Source organism: Varanus komodoensis, unplaced genomic scaffold (assembly GCF_004798865.1).
Source record: "Varanus komodoensis strain SLA01 unplaced genomic scaffold, ASM479886v1 scaffold15, whole genome shotgun sequence".
NCBI lineage: Eukaryota > Metazoa > Chordata > Lepidosauria > Squamata > Varanidae > Varanus > Varanus komodoensis.
The window spans coordinates 20,388,518-20,402,101 of NW_025335440.1; the positions used below are offsets into that span (position 1 = coordinate 20,388,518).

At 40.6% G+C, this 13,584-nt stretch overlaps 1 protein-coding gene across 14 annotated transcripts in view; it reads right to left on the reverse strand.

The window, feature by feature from the left end:
* The window catches only part of SVIL (supervillin), a 113,086-nt gene that overhangs the window by 20,055 nt on the left and 79,447 nt on the right, over window positions 1-13,584 (reverse strand). For 9 of the 14 annotated variants that reach the window (XM_044424844.1, XM_044424849.1, XM_044424848.1 and 6 more), the window contains 8 exons: window positions 10,294-10,359; window positions 7,389-7,545; window positions 5,028-5,117; window positions 4,848-4,934; window positions 4,098-4,275; window positions 3,135-3,307; window positions 1,941-2,096; window positions 325-461 (listed from right to left, as the gene is read on the reverse strand). In XM_044424844.1, the coding sequence (XP_044280779.1) occupies window positions 325-461; window positions 1,941-2,096; window positions 3,135-3,307; window positions 4,098-4,275; window positions 4,848-4,934; window positions 5,028-5,117; window positions 7,389-7,545; window positions 10,294-10,359 (1,044 nt within the window). The remainder of the gene's footprint in view (window positions 1-324; window positions 462-1,940; window positions 2,097-3,134; window positions 3,308-4,097; window positions 4,276-4,847; window positions 4,935-5,027; window positions 5,118-7,388; window positions 7,546-10,293; window positions 10,360-13,584) is intronic. The other 5 variants (XM_044424841.1, XM_044424846.1, XM_044424843.1 and 2 more) reach the window with 3 other exon arrangements.

Consider the following 13,584-nt stretch of genomic DNA (forward strand, 5'->3'; position numbering starts at 1 on the left):
TTCCGTTTAATTTCAGAAGCCAGAAAGGACATCCTGCTATTTAAATCCACTTTTTGTGTGAATGTAGGCATTTCCTCCCAAATGATTTCCTGTGCCCAGAAAGGAAATTTTACTATTTTCTATCACATTGGCTTTAGGAAAGAAGGAATTTATAAGAGGGAGGAGAAAAAATTACTCAATTCACACAATATTTTACATGTTAGGAACAGTCATTAACTTCTGTTTTCCAACTTACGTTATTCTGTGTCTTGTCCACAGCTGATCTGCCCCAGAAGCAAATTACAGAAAAGGAAAAACAGAGCTGGGATATATTAGAGCACTAACCTTTGCTTTTTCAATGACATTTGCAAACTCCCCAGCCCAAAGAAAGCAGTAATGAGGAGTAAGTAATAGGAAACAGTCACCACTGTTAAGCGATGAAGCTCTTGGCTCCACTAATCTCGTTTGAACATGTCTTCTTCCTACACGGAGAGAAAACCCCAGACTAATTATATTCCCACAAATAAGTATTGTAAACAACTTCCAGGTTTCATCACTCCTAAATGAAAACCATTGTCTCAGATATTCCATTCTATTTTCCCAATGTCTTTTATGTAAGAAAAACTTAATGAGTAGTGGATGATTCATGTACAGGAAGAATAAGGCTATTTGACAGCTCAGCTATGAAGAAAAGTTGCAATGATTGGAGCTTTTTTAATTTGGAAAAAATGTGAGTAAAAGGAGACCATGATGGAGAGGTACACAACTATGCATGGTGTGGAGCTACAAGACTAGAACCCAGGATCCTCTGATGTCTCTCTGCTTGGTGGGAAATTCAGGACAGGCAAAAGGAAATACCGCTTCCTATACTGCATAGCTGGGACACCTCAAGGACGTTGGATGGGTTTGTGCAACCGCATCTGTAATGGATCCTCGCACTTCTTAGTATCCAGCAGAAAAGGAACAGCCAACTGGGATGGTGGGGGGGCATTGATGCTCCCTTATAAGAGGCTGTGGTGGTGATGATTACTAATTTGGAAAGCTTAAAAGGGCAATACATTAATTAATAATGGATAAGGCTAATCACTGGCTACTATAGTCAAGACAGCTATGTGTACTACCTTAAGGACACCAGCCATCTCTAATCTTCTATCTTGCTTTTGGGCTTTCTACAGGCATGATCACAGAATACTAGACTAGGTAACCTTGTTTCGATTCAGCAGGGCTCTTTCCTATGGGTTCTATCCAATATTCATTTTATTGGTTTTTTCCATTTCAATGGGCCAACTCTAAGGGTTAAGATATAACCTTATGTTCTTATGCATGTCTCTGATGTTTTGCCCTTGTTGCTTTGCTTTCGTGCTGCACTTCAAATAAAAACACAATGAAAATAAAATGCAGTGAAAGCTGTTCCCTGCCCCAACAGATGCCTCTTTACAAATTTACGTTAATTTCCACAACTCAGGTAAGTGGTACATTTTAGACATTTCAACTCACTAATACTAACAAACATTTGCTTTGACTCCTTTGACAGTTTGTTCTGGCCATGGGATTCATACATGTAGATGTTCCTTCCTGGAGGAACTGTGTGACATAAGTAGCAAATTAAATGATTCATTCATCTTTCCTTGTATGATTTATTGCTGTTTGGCACTGCTTTCTGGGAACAATATTAGACTCCTCCATTCACAGTATGGTCAATGCAAAGAAAGCCCTGGTCTAGACTGAAGAATCTAGATCCATCAACATTTAGTTTTGGAACCTCTCTCGGTATATGGATATCATTGCTGTTCAGCACGGTGAGAGGCTGGTGGAGCGAAGAAAGCTGAGTCTCTTTTCTCCATCTGTCCTGTGTTTCTACCCAGAACAAATGAAGCATCAGTCTGTGTGTGCGTGCACATGCATGTTTGTAAATTGTATCTTAAATTAATTTGATGGTATCTAAGAGCTTATTCACATACCTTTAATTTGCAAGAGCATCAGCTTCTTGTATGGCACAGCACTGTTGTTTGAGTTCTGCTCTGTTAGATTGACACTACGAAGACTAACATTGCTGAAATTCTCCTTACTTGCTAAGCCAGCAAGTGCTACTTCTGAGAAATTTGAGTTTGCAGACACTTAAAACAGATGATGTAACAAAAGACAGAAAGAAAAAGAAAAGAGAAAAGAAAAAGAAAGCCACACACAAAAAAACAACAAAGAAACTACATTATGTTTCATTTCCATATTTTATTTAGTGTGTTTTCATGCATGGCTCATTTCCAACTTTGTTTTGTTGTTGCTCCTGAAAGAGACAACAAAAAAAAGGTTGAGCTCAAATTACTCACTAATCTGAAGATCCTTACAATTTCCAGGTGGAACATTTCAAGGTAATGGTGAAAAATGGAAGCAACTCTTATATATGAAATAGCTAGTTCAACTGTCTACAAGCATCATTTCAAGCATTTTTAGTGACACATTATTTACTCAAATGGGATCCAGATATGCTTGTGATTATGTTACAGGAAAAAACATTACTTTTTCCTTAACTCACATCATAATACTTTATTAGTCAAAAAATGAAGAATTTCTCTTCATTCCTGGCTAAGCACCTGATGATGACAATAAAGCTATGGGCTCCTATTACATAGCTGCAATAGCACCCCTGGAGATAACTGACAACTCGTTTCCCTTGATTGCACCATTCCATTAATTGTTTAAAAATATGCTGTTAGGCACTGCCTGTTAAAGCCCCACAAATCTGCAAAGTCTATTCCAGGCATAACAAACTCAACCACTGAAAACAAATCTTGTGTCCTCATGCTCACACCTTGCGTCTCTCCATGCAAATCTGGCTTTGGCATGGATAGTGCAACTTTAAACAGTGTTTAAGCCCCAGTATCCCATTACATCTGAACTGGGAAGCTGTGAGTAAGACAAGCCATGGTATCAGCATCACAGTCCAGTGGCGTGAAGGGCAGAGCAAGGATGGAAGTGCCTGCACCTGGCTCGCTCCCAGTTCTGCATGACTGAAGTGGGCCCATGGTAGGTTTTTCATGGGGAAACACACGGCCAGCATGGTTACTCCTTGGAGTTAAACCACGAATTGCAAGAAAGTTGCCTTCAGGTATCTGTTGGCAGCAGCACGGGAGGGAGCCCCGGGATGCTAAACTTACTTTTTTCAACTTTCATCCGCTTGGACTCCATGAAAGCCACGTTGAGCCTTTGCTCTGTGTACTCATGCAGAATGTCCTCTCTTGCTGCCAGCATTTTCAAAGGGTTCCTGGATGCCTGGACTCTGCGCATGGGCCTCACTGCACGCTTGTGCTCCGCTACCGAGGAAATTAACCTGAGAAGCAAAAGACCCCCATGGATAAGCTCAAAGCCATTCAAGGGCTAACAAAGGTAAGCCCTTACAGACTACGCTAGTAATCAAGTGCAGGGAGAGGCAGTTCTTTCCGTATGGCAAAAAACTGCATAGATGACTGACGGGTGGAAGGGAGTGAGGCCAGGAAGCAAGCACTGCCATCTGGAGGGCACAACTGGAAGGGGACATCAAGCAGGCCCTATCCCTGTCCTAGAAGTTCCCTCGGTGAGCCTTGTTCAAAGTGCTATCTCACTTTGCCAAGTTTCTAGCTCTTCACACTCTATCCCATCAACACAGCCAAATGCTACTGATGAATAGGTAACATCCCACTGGCCACATAAGTCAGAAAAGAATCCCTGATGGAATGCACAGAGTTTGCTACATCACTGATAACTGCTTTGACATATTTCTTAGCTTCCCAACAGCAGAATGTTGCTAATACTACAGGATTCCCCCTAGACAATACGAAACGGATACATCTGCCAGCAGCTGGGCTGTATCGAGGAGGAGGAGGAGGAGGAGGAAAATCCTTAGCATTTAGAAAGAAAAAATGCCAGTGTTTGATCACAGCCAGTGTTTGATCACAGATACACAGATGAGATAACAATACAACTGATGATCCAAGCTGGTAGACGAATTATCTACACTAGGACCCTCTTGATGGATTAATGCTACATGTAGCAAAGGAGAAAGAAAGAGAATCTCAGAACTGAGATAGGATTACTCTCCTCTCCCAAAATGCTTTTAGGACTTTGAAAACAAAAGTACTCACTTTGGTGCATCTGGATCAAATATGGCATCAAAGTCCTCATCCATCTCCAAAGGTAAGGAAGAAGTGGGGTAATTCATGCAACGATAAAATTTTGAAAATGTTTCATCGTCATCCAGTTTCATCACTTCTTTCACAGATCTTCCAGTGACCGTCAGCACCGTTTCTTGCATTCCACCAACTACCCAATAAAAAGAGAAAAGGTTATCTGGAGCAGTCCTGACTCCCATTGGAATACCTAAATGTCAGCTTCTATTCTTGAGAAGCCATTTGTGGGGCTGAAATGCCCACATATAGCTGGGGCACATTTTCATTCTATATTTTGGACTTTTGCTGTACATCATGACTTCGTACTGCCTTTCTTTTTGCTACATGGGTGGGAAAACCAAGTGAGTCATATTTTTGCTGCCGCATACTGTAAAATCAGGCCTTTCCTGGGATCATGGCCCACCTGTACATTACTGAAGTTCTGATTAGGAGATAACAGGGAGGATCTGTGGCGTGGCCTTGAAGACACATACCTTGCCTTGATGGGAGACTACCTGAAAACATCAGGTTTGTCACTCCGAGCTCAAAAATGGAAGGATGCAGAATATCAATAAGAGCTGCAATTGTACTTTACATATATTGGCAAGCAAAGTGATTCAGCCCATGTCCCGAACTAAGCAAAAGCTTTGCTACAATAGAAGTAGGAAGCAATAGAAGTAGGAAGGTAAATGAAAACATGGACTGCCTTCTTAAAATAGTGCGTACCTTTGTTGTTCAGCCTTCCCAAGAAAGACTCCAGTTTATCTAACTTCATGTCTGATTCTAATTGCATATCCGGCTTAGCTTCAATCTCTAATCAAAGTAAGAATTGAAATAGTTATTGTGTGTGCTTTTTAAAAAGATTGGTAAGTGTTCTCATTAAACATCACACTTCTTATGGCTCACCTTCCAGAGGTTTTGAAATAGGTGTTGTTGACTTCAGTCTGTTGCAGAAAGGGGATGCCACTGGGGTTATGGCTGTAGGTGATGCTAAGCCTGCAGGATAAGGAGGTTTTTAGTTTTACATTACGTGACATATGTTGCAACATTTACCAAATTAATGTGCCTAAACAGTTTACCCAGAAAGTTGTCTGTCTGTACTACTCCCACATTAATATATGCATGGAACATACTGGGTAGTCACAAAGGATTGGTGCTTAAGCCCATATTTTGCAGAGGAACAAAATTTTCTGTCAAGTCCCTTCTCTATCCACATCTTACATTTCTTGCCAACTTCCAGTTCTGCATCACCTACATACAATTATTAGCTAACCTGGGTAAATTCTGCAGAGATGGTTGGAGGGGGAGTTTCAGGGAAAGGAGGCAATGGACAGACCTCAAGCAAAGCAAATCCTTTTTGTCAATCACAAAAGATCTAGGTCAAAAGATGAGGAAGTCCGAGAGGGAGTATTTGAGAAACCTTCAGAAACAAATTAATGGCCCTGCCATTGTCCTGGGACAATGTATCAGTGTGATCCTACATGTGTGATCCTGTGCTTTTCAAACATTCTTCCTTCAGGGAACAGTTTCCTTATCAAGAGTCTGACAAGAGTGCTCCATCTAAATAGTGAAACACTGAAACACGTGGCAAGAGGCGGTACTTCAGCCTCGCCTCAATCTTTCACGGCATCCATCACCCGCTACTTGTGGAAGGCTACTGTCCGAAGAGAAGGGTCAGCCTCTTCTATACAGGCTAACCCTTTGCATGAAGCCGAATGCAGGAAAAGCCTCCCAAGGTACATGAGGCTTTCCTCTTCAGAGTGTCTCTTTCCATGATTCAGTCTTCAAGGGCTCACCCCATCCAGGTACAGAATACCTGGGCAATCCCCACATATTTGGCCTAGAATCCCAGACCATTCGTCTTCAGGCATGTTCAATTGTTTCACTTGAAGAACCTAATTCACCACCCCGGTGTTGCATTACTTCATAGACTGAGGGCAGTTAACTATGGCAGGGGTGGGTAGAAGGTAGATCTCTAGATATTCTGGGCTCACCTCCAAGATGCCAGCATGGCCATTGGTCAGAATTGCTGGTAGCTAAAGGCCCATCTGCAAATCTACTTTCTGCCCACCCTGAGCTGGTGTGTACAAAGTGAAATGCTTAATGTATCAACTTTTTTTGGAGAAAAATAGCCATTGCTCTAATTCAATAGGCAAAGGGTTGACTTTATAAAATAATTGTTACCTCCATATTTACGGGACCAGAGTTTTAAAACTGAGTTTTCATAGAAAGCTGGGCTCTCAGTTCCCTCCCTGCTCCACATTCACAGCTAGGCCCACATGAGCGCATGCATCATTCCTACCTCCCACTGTTTCTTTGCTCTAAATAGAATATTTTATTTATTTATTTGATTTCCAAAACACCCAATAGCTGAAGCTCTCTGGGCAGTGTACAACAACACATTAAAATAAAGTATAAAATATACCACTTTATGAAAGGCTGTCATACAAAATTTAAAACCAAATTTAAGAAACATATAAAAATATGCTGTCCAGAGTCTTTCAGTATTGGGACGGCATATAAAAACTTTAAATAAATACATACATACAATAACTTAACGAGGTAAATTTTAAGATTTGTTTAAGCAACTAACAAAGCCCTAGTAAAATAATTAAATGCCCTGCAGCAGGGGACAGTCTTAACCTGGCACTGAAAAGACAGTAATGTTAGTGCCAAGCAGGCCTCAGTGAGAAGCTTGTTCTGCTACTGAGGAGCCACCACTGAAAAGGCCCTTCTTATTGCCACCAGCCAAAACTCCCCCTGAGGTGGCAGTTGGAGGCAGGCTCCAGATCTTGATCTTGGTGTCTGAGCAGATGGGAAGATGTTCTGCCAGGTATTGTAGTTCCAAGCCAAGAGCAGAATAGTTCATCTTAAATGTGTCTAAGATGGGAAATCACGATACAGCAGTCAGAAAGCATGTGCTTCCTGTGAACAAGATGGATATTCATTATTAAGGATCCCAACAAGATGTGATCAGAGGAGAGTTTGGCTGCGCAGTTCTTAGAGAGTTTACAAGGCAATTTGATTGCGTAGACCAAGGAAATAACAGGCTGTCAGATTCAGAAGGCACAGCTTGCTGTCGCTGCTCTATTGTCCTGCTGAGCTTTCAATATAATTGAAATGCCTCTACGAATAATGTTGGGGAAAACAAAAACGAGCAGCTTCCCGATATTAAAGTAACCGAACGGTTTTTGGCAATCCTCCCACATTTGCTTTTCATCAACAGATTTTTTAGAGCAAAGCACAAGGGACAGATAAAAGACTGACCTTTCTTTACCATTCTGCCAGCAACAGTGAACTGGGTGGAGTCGTTTGCTGCTCCTTTACCCCTCGCCTTCCAAGCTTCTTCTCGAACACTTATCAATTGCTTTCTTTCCTCAATTGTCATTTGACTTTCCCAGGGCAGGTTATCTGACATCCTCTGCTTTTTCAAACACAATGAGAGGATAATGAATAGAGGCATCTCCCCAATGGACCCCTTACAGTTCCCAAGGACCCACAGGTGCTCCTTGGGTCCTTTCAATAGCACTGATGCCACTTCTGTACATGGTGCGCCTCTGACCAACTCTTGCTTGTTTCTGTTGCAGAATTCATACAGTGCGGAATATTTTCTGTAGCCTTTTCTGCAGGCTTGTTGACAGGGCCCTACATGTTGGAAATTATTTCTTCAATATTCTTGCAAATTGTGCCAGTTGATATTTAACACTATTGACATTCAGAAGGAAGATCATTTTGTGATTTAAAAAAAAAAAGGACAAACAAGCAAATTTTCTGTCTATATAAACACAGGAAGCATAAATGTGGTATACTGGCATTTTAAGTGCTCCTCCCCAACACAGGTGATCACATTATGTTGTCAACCATCCAACTCTTGTGTTTTTGCTTTCAAAAGCTGCAAAGAGAAGCAGCTGAAAGCCAGAAACATCTAAGCACAACACACTGATCCACTTTGCACATAATGGCAACAAGCTGCAAGTAACTTAAAGTGGAAGCATGTCACTGTCTCTTTAAATATGTAACCTCTGATCAGTCTAACTGTAGCTTGTTCTGTCACATACAAATGCAGACACAGTGGCTTGTCTGTCAGTGAAACACCCCAAAGTCAACCTATGATTAGCTGCTAATTAACCCACAGGACTGCCTGCCCACTGAATCCTTGCCGTGTTATTTCATGTGTGTGCAAGCACAAGTGGTAAATGTATAGATGCACTGGCAAACTTTACTATCTGCTCACACCGCCTGATTATTGTATATGAACAATAACCATAACAAGGTATGTCCAGCACTGTCGATTTTAGTGCTCTGTGAGATAAATGAAGGCCCCTTACCAAGTGGTAACATTGCCATTTGCATTCATGATCCTTTGGGTAATCATTCTCCAAAGGTGTTTTGCCCATGTTGTGATAATTTTGCTCCCCACCCACACACATTTTTCTGACTTTCCCACTCACAACAGTGTGGCATGGGAGAACCCTCCTTGCAAAACGAACAGTTGACCCCGTCAACCGCCTTCCCATAAATTGTACGCACAATGTGCAAAGTTACTACTCTGTGAACCGTTATCTATAATTCATCTAAAGTAACCTCAAGATTTCTACAGCAGCATGACATACAGGCTAAGAAAAGGTTTGGCAACAGAGCAGGTATTCTTCTGCTTCTGCAGCTGCTAATATCGCTTTCTGTTCAAGCCAGCCAATAACTATGTTTAGCAAGTCCTGCCTTGCACAGGTGAGCTGCTGTCGACTGATTTGCGGCTATCAGGAGACATTTATCCCCCAAGGCATTTGGAATGGTAATACGAATGGCCCTGAGGGGGTGGTGACTTTAGATTTTCTGGACTGAATACACAGAGCAAATCCTAACGCGGTGCAGATTTTTAGCATAAAGCTGGTGTCTCCTGAGTAAATTAAAGCAACCCAGAGCAATTTTGAGAAGGTCCAGTAGAACAGCTTTTGCTTTCCTTTCTTGTATACACATATGACACTGCTCTGTCATGAATACAAGTGTATTCATGCTTGTGCAGTCTATCTGAATGTAAGGTAATGCTAAAAAATCAAATGTATAAAAATAAAAATGTGCTGTGGATTTCTGCAAGAGCTAAAACAGCAGAACTCTGGTTCTAACAGCTCTCTTTTACGGACTGCTGAAGGAGTGATGGGATTCGCACAACAATATTAGTGCAACAATAAATCATTAATGAAGCCCAAAGGAAAACAGACCACCAATCAGGTAAACGCATACTATTGCAACAATAGGGGAATCTGTGCAAATATGAAACATCAAACATAGCAGTACAACGAGTGCTATGGAGCATACGGTGGCTGTGGACCATTAATTTGGAAAACAAGTATGCCTCCCATTTGCTCACCGACCTGAACGCACTCAAGGCTCATTCCACCTCTACTGAACAAACCACAGCCCAGCAATAATCACAGGGACTGAAACAACTCAATGAAATCTACCTAAACTAAAGGCAAAACACAGCATACAGCACAAACCTATTGTTCTTTTTCTTTCTTATTGTTAAGTCTATGCATCTTTCCCAATCTGTTCCTTGAAGAGAGCAATATGCACTTTTACTTCATTTTGATTAATTTCTATTATCATCCTCATCAAGCCATCATCAAACAGTTCAACACAAAAAAGACATCTTTGAACATTTGGTTCAGAACTAAACCAAAGGCAGGCAAAGTCTTCTATGAAGAAAAGCTCACTGTAAGACCTGATGGGCAGGCAAAACAACTGTTCTACTATAACCAACTAAATACCTGAAGGCGACAACACAGTGGCAAGACGCTTAGCAGAATACATAGAGAACAAAGATAACAGTTTTTAGAGCTAGCAGCACATTATATAAAGGTTAATGGAAAAGTGCAGAACAAAAGTGAAAATAAATCATAGATTGATGTCTGCTTTCATGGTTACTTTCAGTATACACATATTATGGCAGTATTTCCACCCATTTAGGGAAGTTTATGTGACACCTAAGTGCAAAAATGCTTACTTAGCGCAACTCTGCAAATCTGCCAGCTAAATATGCACTTTTGCATTCTGACAAACGCCCCAAATACAATTATCACTTAAATACATTGCCTTAACAATGTGTTTCAAACCTAGATTCAGCTCGTTTCTCAGTAAGTTAAAGAAACAGGCAGAAAAGGGGGTATTTCACCTTCCATCTCCAGGGGTGACGCTCAAAGGCCAGGGGGCTTGGCTCTTTCACACTAGCACTACTGACCTTCAGGAAAAAGAAACAGAAATTCAGAAAGAGAGACAAAGCAGAGAAGCAGAAACAAGCGAGGACCTTGCCCCCATTTTCCTACCTGAATTACTAAAGAAAAACCGAACTGGACTTGTGGAAACCCCGTATTATCCAGCAATGGTTTCTTTTTGTGAAAGAGACCTCTTGAACCACCACATTGGAACTGAACTTCCCCAGGGCAGAGCAAAGCACAGCCTGGGCATCAAACCACCAAACCAGAAGTTTGCTTTGGAAAGTGACTGTCATTTATGCCACTTTCGTCTACTGCTTCACATGCTCTTCCTGGGTTTATATTTTAGATAAAAGCATGCAAGGAATGTCTAAATTGATTTAAAAAAACCTGACAGGTGAAAAATAGTGTTTACATTCCATCAAGCTGTAGCACATGCAGAGACAGCAAGCTGGGTCACTTAATTAGCTCTGCTGAAAGGGCAGCTTAATTTCACTTTTCCTTCCATTCACTTGTTCCCATTTCAGATGATGACTGAATCCTTATTTGCATTGGCCACAAGCCTTAGCCCACCAAATAAAAATATACTTTTTTAAAGGTGCATTTAAAAACTCCCTTATTGCATTCTAAATTTATATTAAGTACAAATGCCAAAATTAATACATAATCTTTTACACATAAGTGGGATAAATAGAACTTCTGCTCTATTGGAAGGTTTCAAAAGTATGGCTCTAGTAAAATAACTTTTTAATAACATTAGCTAAAAGTTCACTTTTTTTTTTTTGCATTAATGTGTTTATTTTGATTTACAAGAAGGAAGGGCACATAAACAGAAGCTGAGTGCCCTGGAATTGTTAAAAATAGTGAAGCAATCACCTCTTTTCTTAGACCTTCACAGAAAATACAAAATAATAATGCATGAGCTACTGTTTCAATACTGCTATCTCCACATGGACATAATCGATTTCTCAATAGAATTCTTTTAAATCTGCCCTCGAATATAGCTGAGGGCTGTATATGCAATCTTGCATAAATAAAAGCCCATCTATATTTTAAGATTGCCAAGTTTTTCAGATAAGATGCCAGTGTATCAGAAGATCTAAATGGGAAATAGTTGTCCCGCAGGCAGAATTTTCTTTTAATAGTGAAATGATTCTGTCCTTCAATAGCTATAAGCACTGTCTAATTCAGTCTTTTGCTTTGGTGAAGCCTAATATTAATAGTTGCTGCAGTCACAGACCCAAGGAATGATGCTTGGAAATTATGTGCTTCATCCAAGCATTCTCCTGGGAGTCCTGCAGAACCAAGGACAGTAGATCAGTGTGAATTAAGCACAGAGGGAGCCAATCATTAAGTGTCCTATACCAGCCCTGGAACAAAGCACAACATGGCACAGAAAAAAGTTGCCTTAACAACTTAGACTGAACAACTTCCACAGTTCTGGAAAAACCATCCACTCAAATGTGGGCACCATAAAATAATTGTGCTAATGATGTGGCTCTAAAAACATCAAGTGCTGACAGTCTCATTCATGCTGGTCTTTACACGAAATTTGTAACTTCTAAGAGCTGATGCCAGAGTTACTAGTTTTCCCCTTCCTTCCTTCCTTCCTTCCTTCCTTCCTTCCTTCCTTCCTTCCTTCCTTCCTTCCCTCCCTCCCTCCCTCCCATTTCCATTTTGTTTCATTTTGTTTCTTCAGATCTTAAGCCTGAGGTCAGGAGTTGCCTTGGTTGCTGTTGATCTTACAGAAGCCACTGCGGGAACTTTTTTTGCGTGAGGAGCCCATGAAATGGTGTAAATAACTGATACATACATTTCACTATGTCTAGCTTCTGTCCTTGCCTCCAGTTTCATAAAGGGATGGAAAACAGAATGAAGCCAAATGAACTGATTCACAGCACAGTGGAACCATGACCGTTTCCACACAGAAACCCCTTTATCTAAGCACAGAGGGAAGTGCAGAATGAAGCAGTAGCTATCCTAGGAGACATACAGGAAGGGGAAAACTGCAAAATACTGAAGTGTCTCACTTATTCCTCAACAATAAATGTAAAGTGCTTCATGACTAGCTGACTCTTTGCACTTCTATGGAACTCTCACAAATGATACTGACAAGGCCTTTTTCATCCTCTTGCATATTGCAAAACCAAAGCATGACCGATGCATCAAGGTCCTAGGAATTAGAGATTCTGCAAATGTCAGTCTCTGAATGGAGCTGGTTACCCTGATTCTCAGAATGGAGAATCATGATGAAGTGCATTAATGTTTTCTGATTGACATAATTACCGTACAAAAGCAAAGTACTCAGGCTCCCCTCCTATGAAGGCTGGCCGCCATGGCCTCTCCTACATTAGAGTACAGTGAGCATTTTGAGAAACAAAAAATATAGCCATTATAATGTGTATAACAGATTTCTATTGTAAATTGAAGGTCAGTTTTGGAAAGAACCTTAGGGTATCGAGTAAATTTTTAGGGGTTTGGTTTAGCTGAGGCACTTAGATTTGAGGATATTTAGGAAGAAACAAAGTTGTCTGTGTTAAAGAAAGTATATAGCTGAAATATGGATAGAGGGTATAAACAAGGAAGGGAAAGCTTGAACTCTGTTTTTCTACATAAGCTGGAGAATAATCCATGGGTTGCTTGGATGAGCAATACATCAATAACTTTCTGAAGTTAAGAACAAAAATAACACATTTTGCTATGGATTTTATGAAGTTCTTATTGCTGTATTTTAGGAAAGGAAACAGTTTTGTTTCATAGGAAAAAGCAGTTCTTATCTAAGGAATGTATTTGGGAAAAGGAGTTTTAAGACAATTATTCTGGGTGCTCATCCAAAGAAGCTGAAGGCTGTTAGACTCTAAAACAAAAACTACCCTAGCTTTTGGACACTGGTAAAATTCGGTACTCTTCCTGTTGAACATTAATAACCTTCTTACCATTCTTCCAGCAGAAACTCTTCAGTAGCGATAATAAAAAGATTATATTGCATATAGCATAAGAGCGCAACCCTGTGCAGGTTTGCATAGGATTGTGCTTTTAATCATTCTCTCACCCACACCCACCCACTTTGGCTGGTGGACAACTACTGACAAACAATGTTTTGTTATATATTGGAAGAGATTACCTAACAGCATCCAACATTTCTGTACTGCTGATTTCTAGGCATATATGACAGTGAAAGAGAAAATATATATATGAGAGAGAGAGAGAGAGAGAGAGAGAGAGAGAGAGAGAGAGAGAGAGAGAGAGAG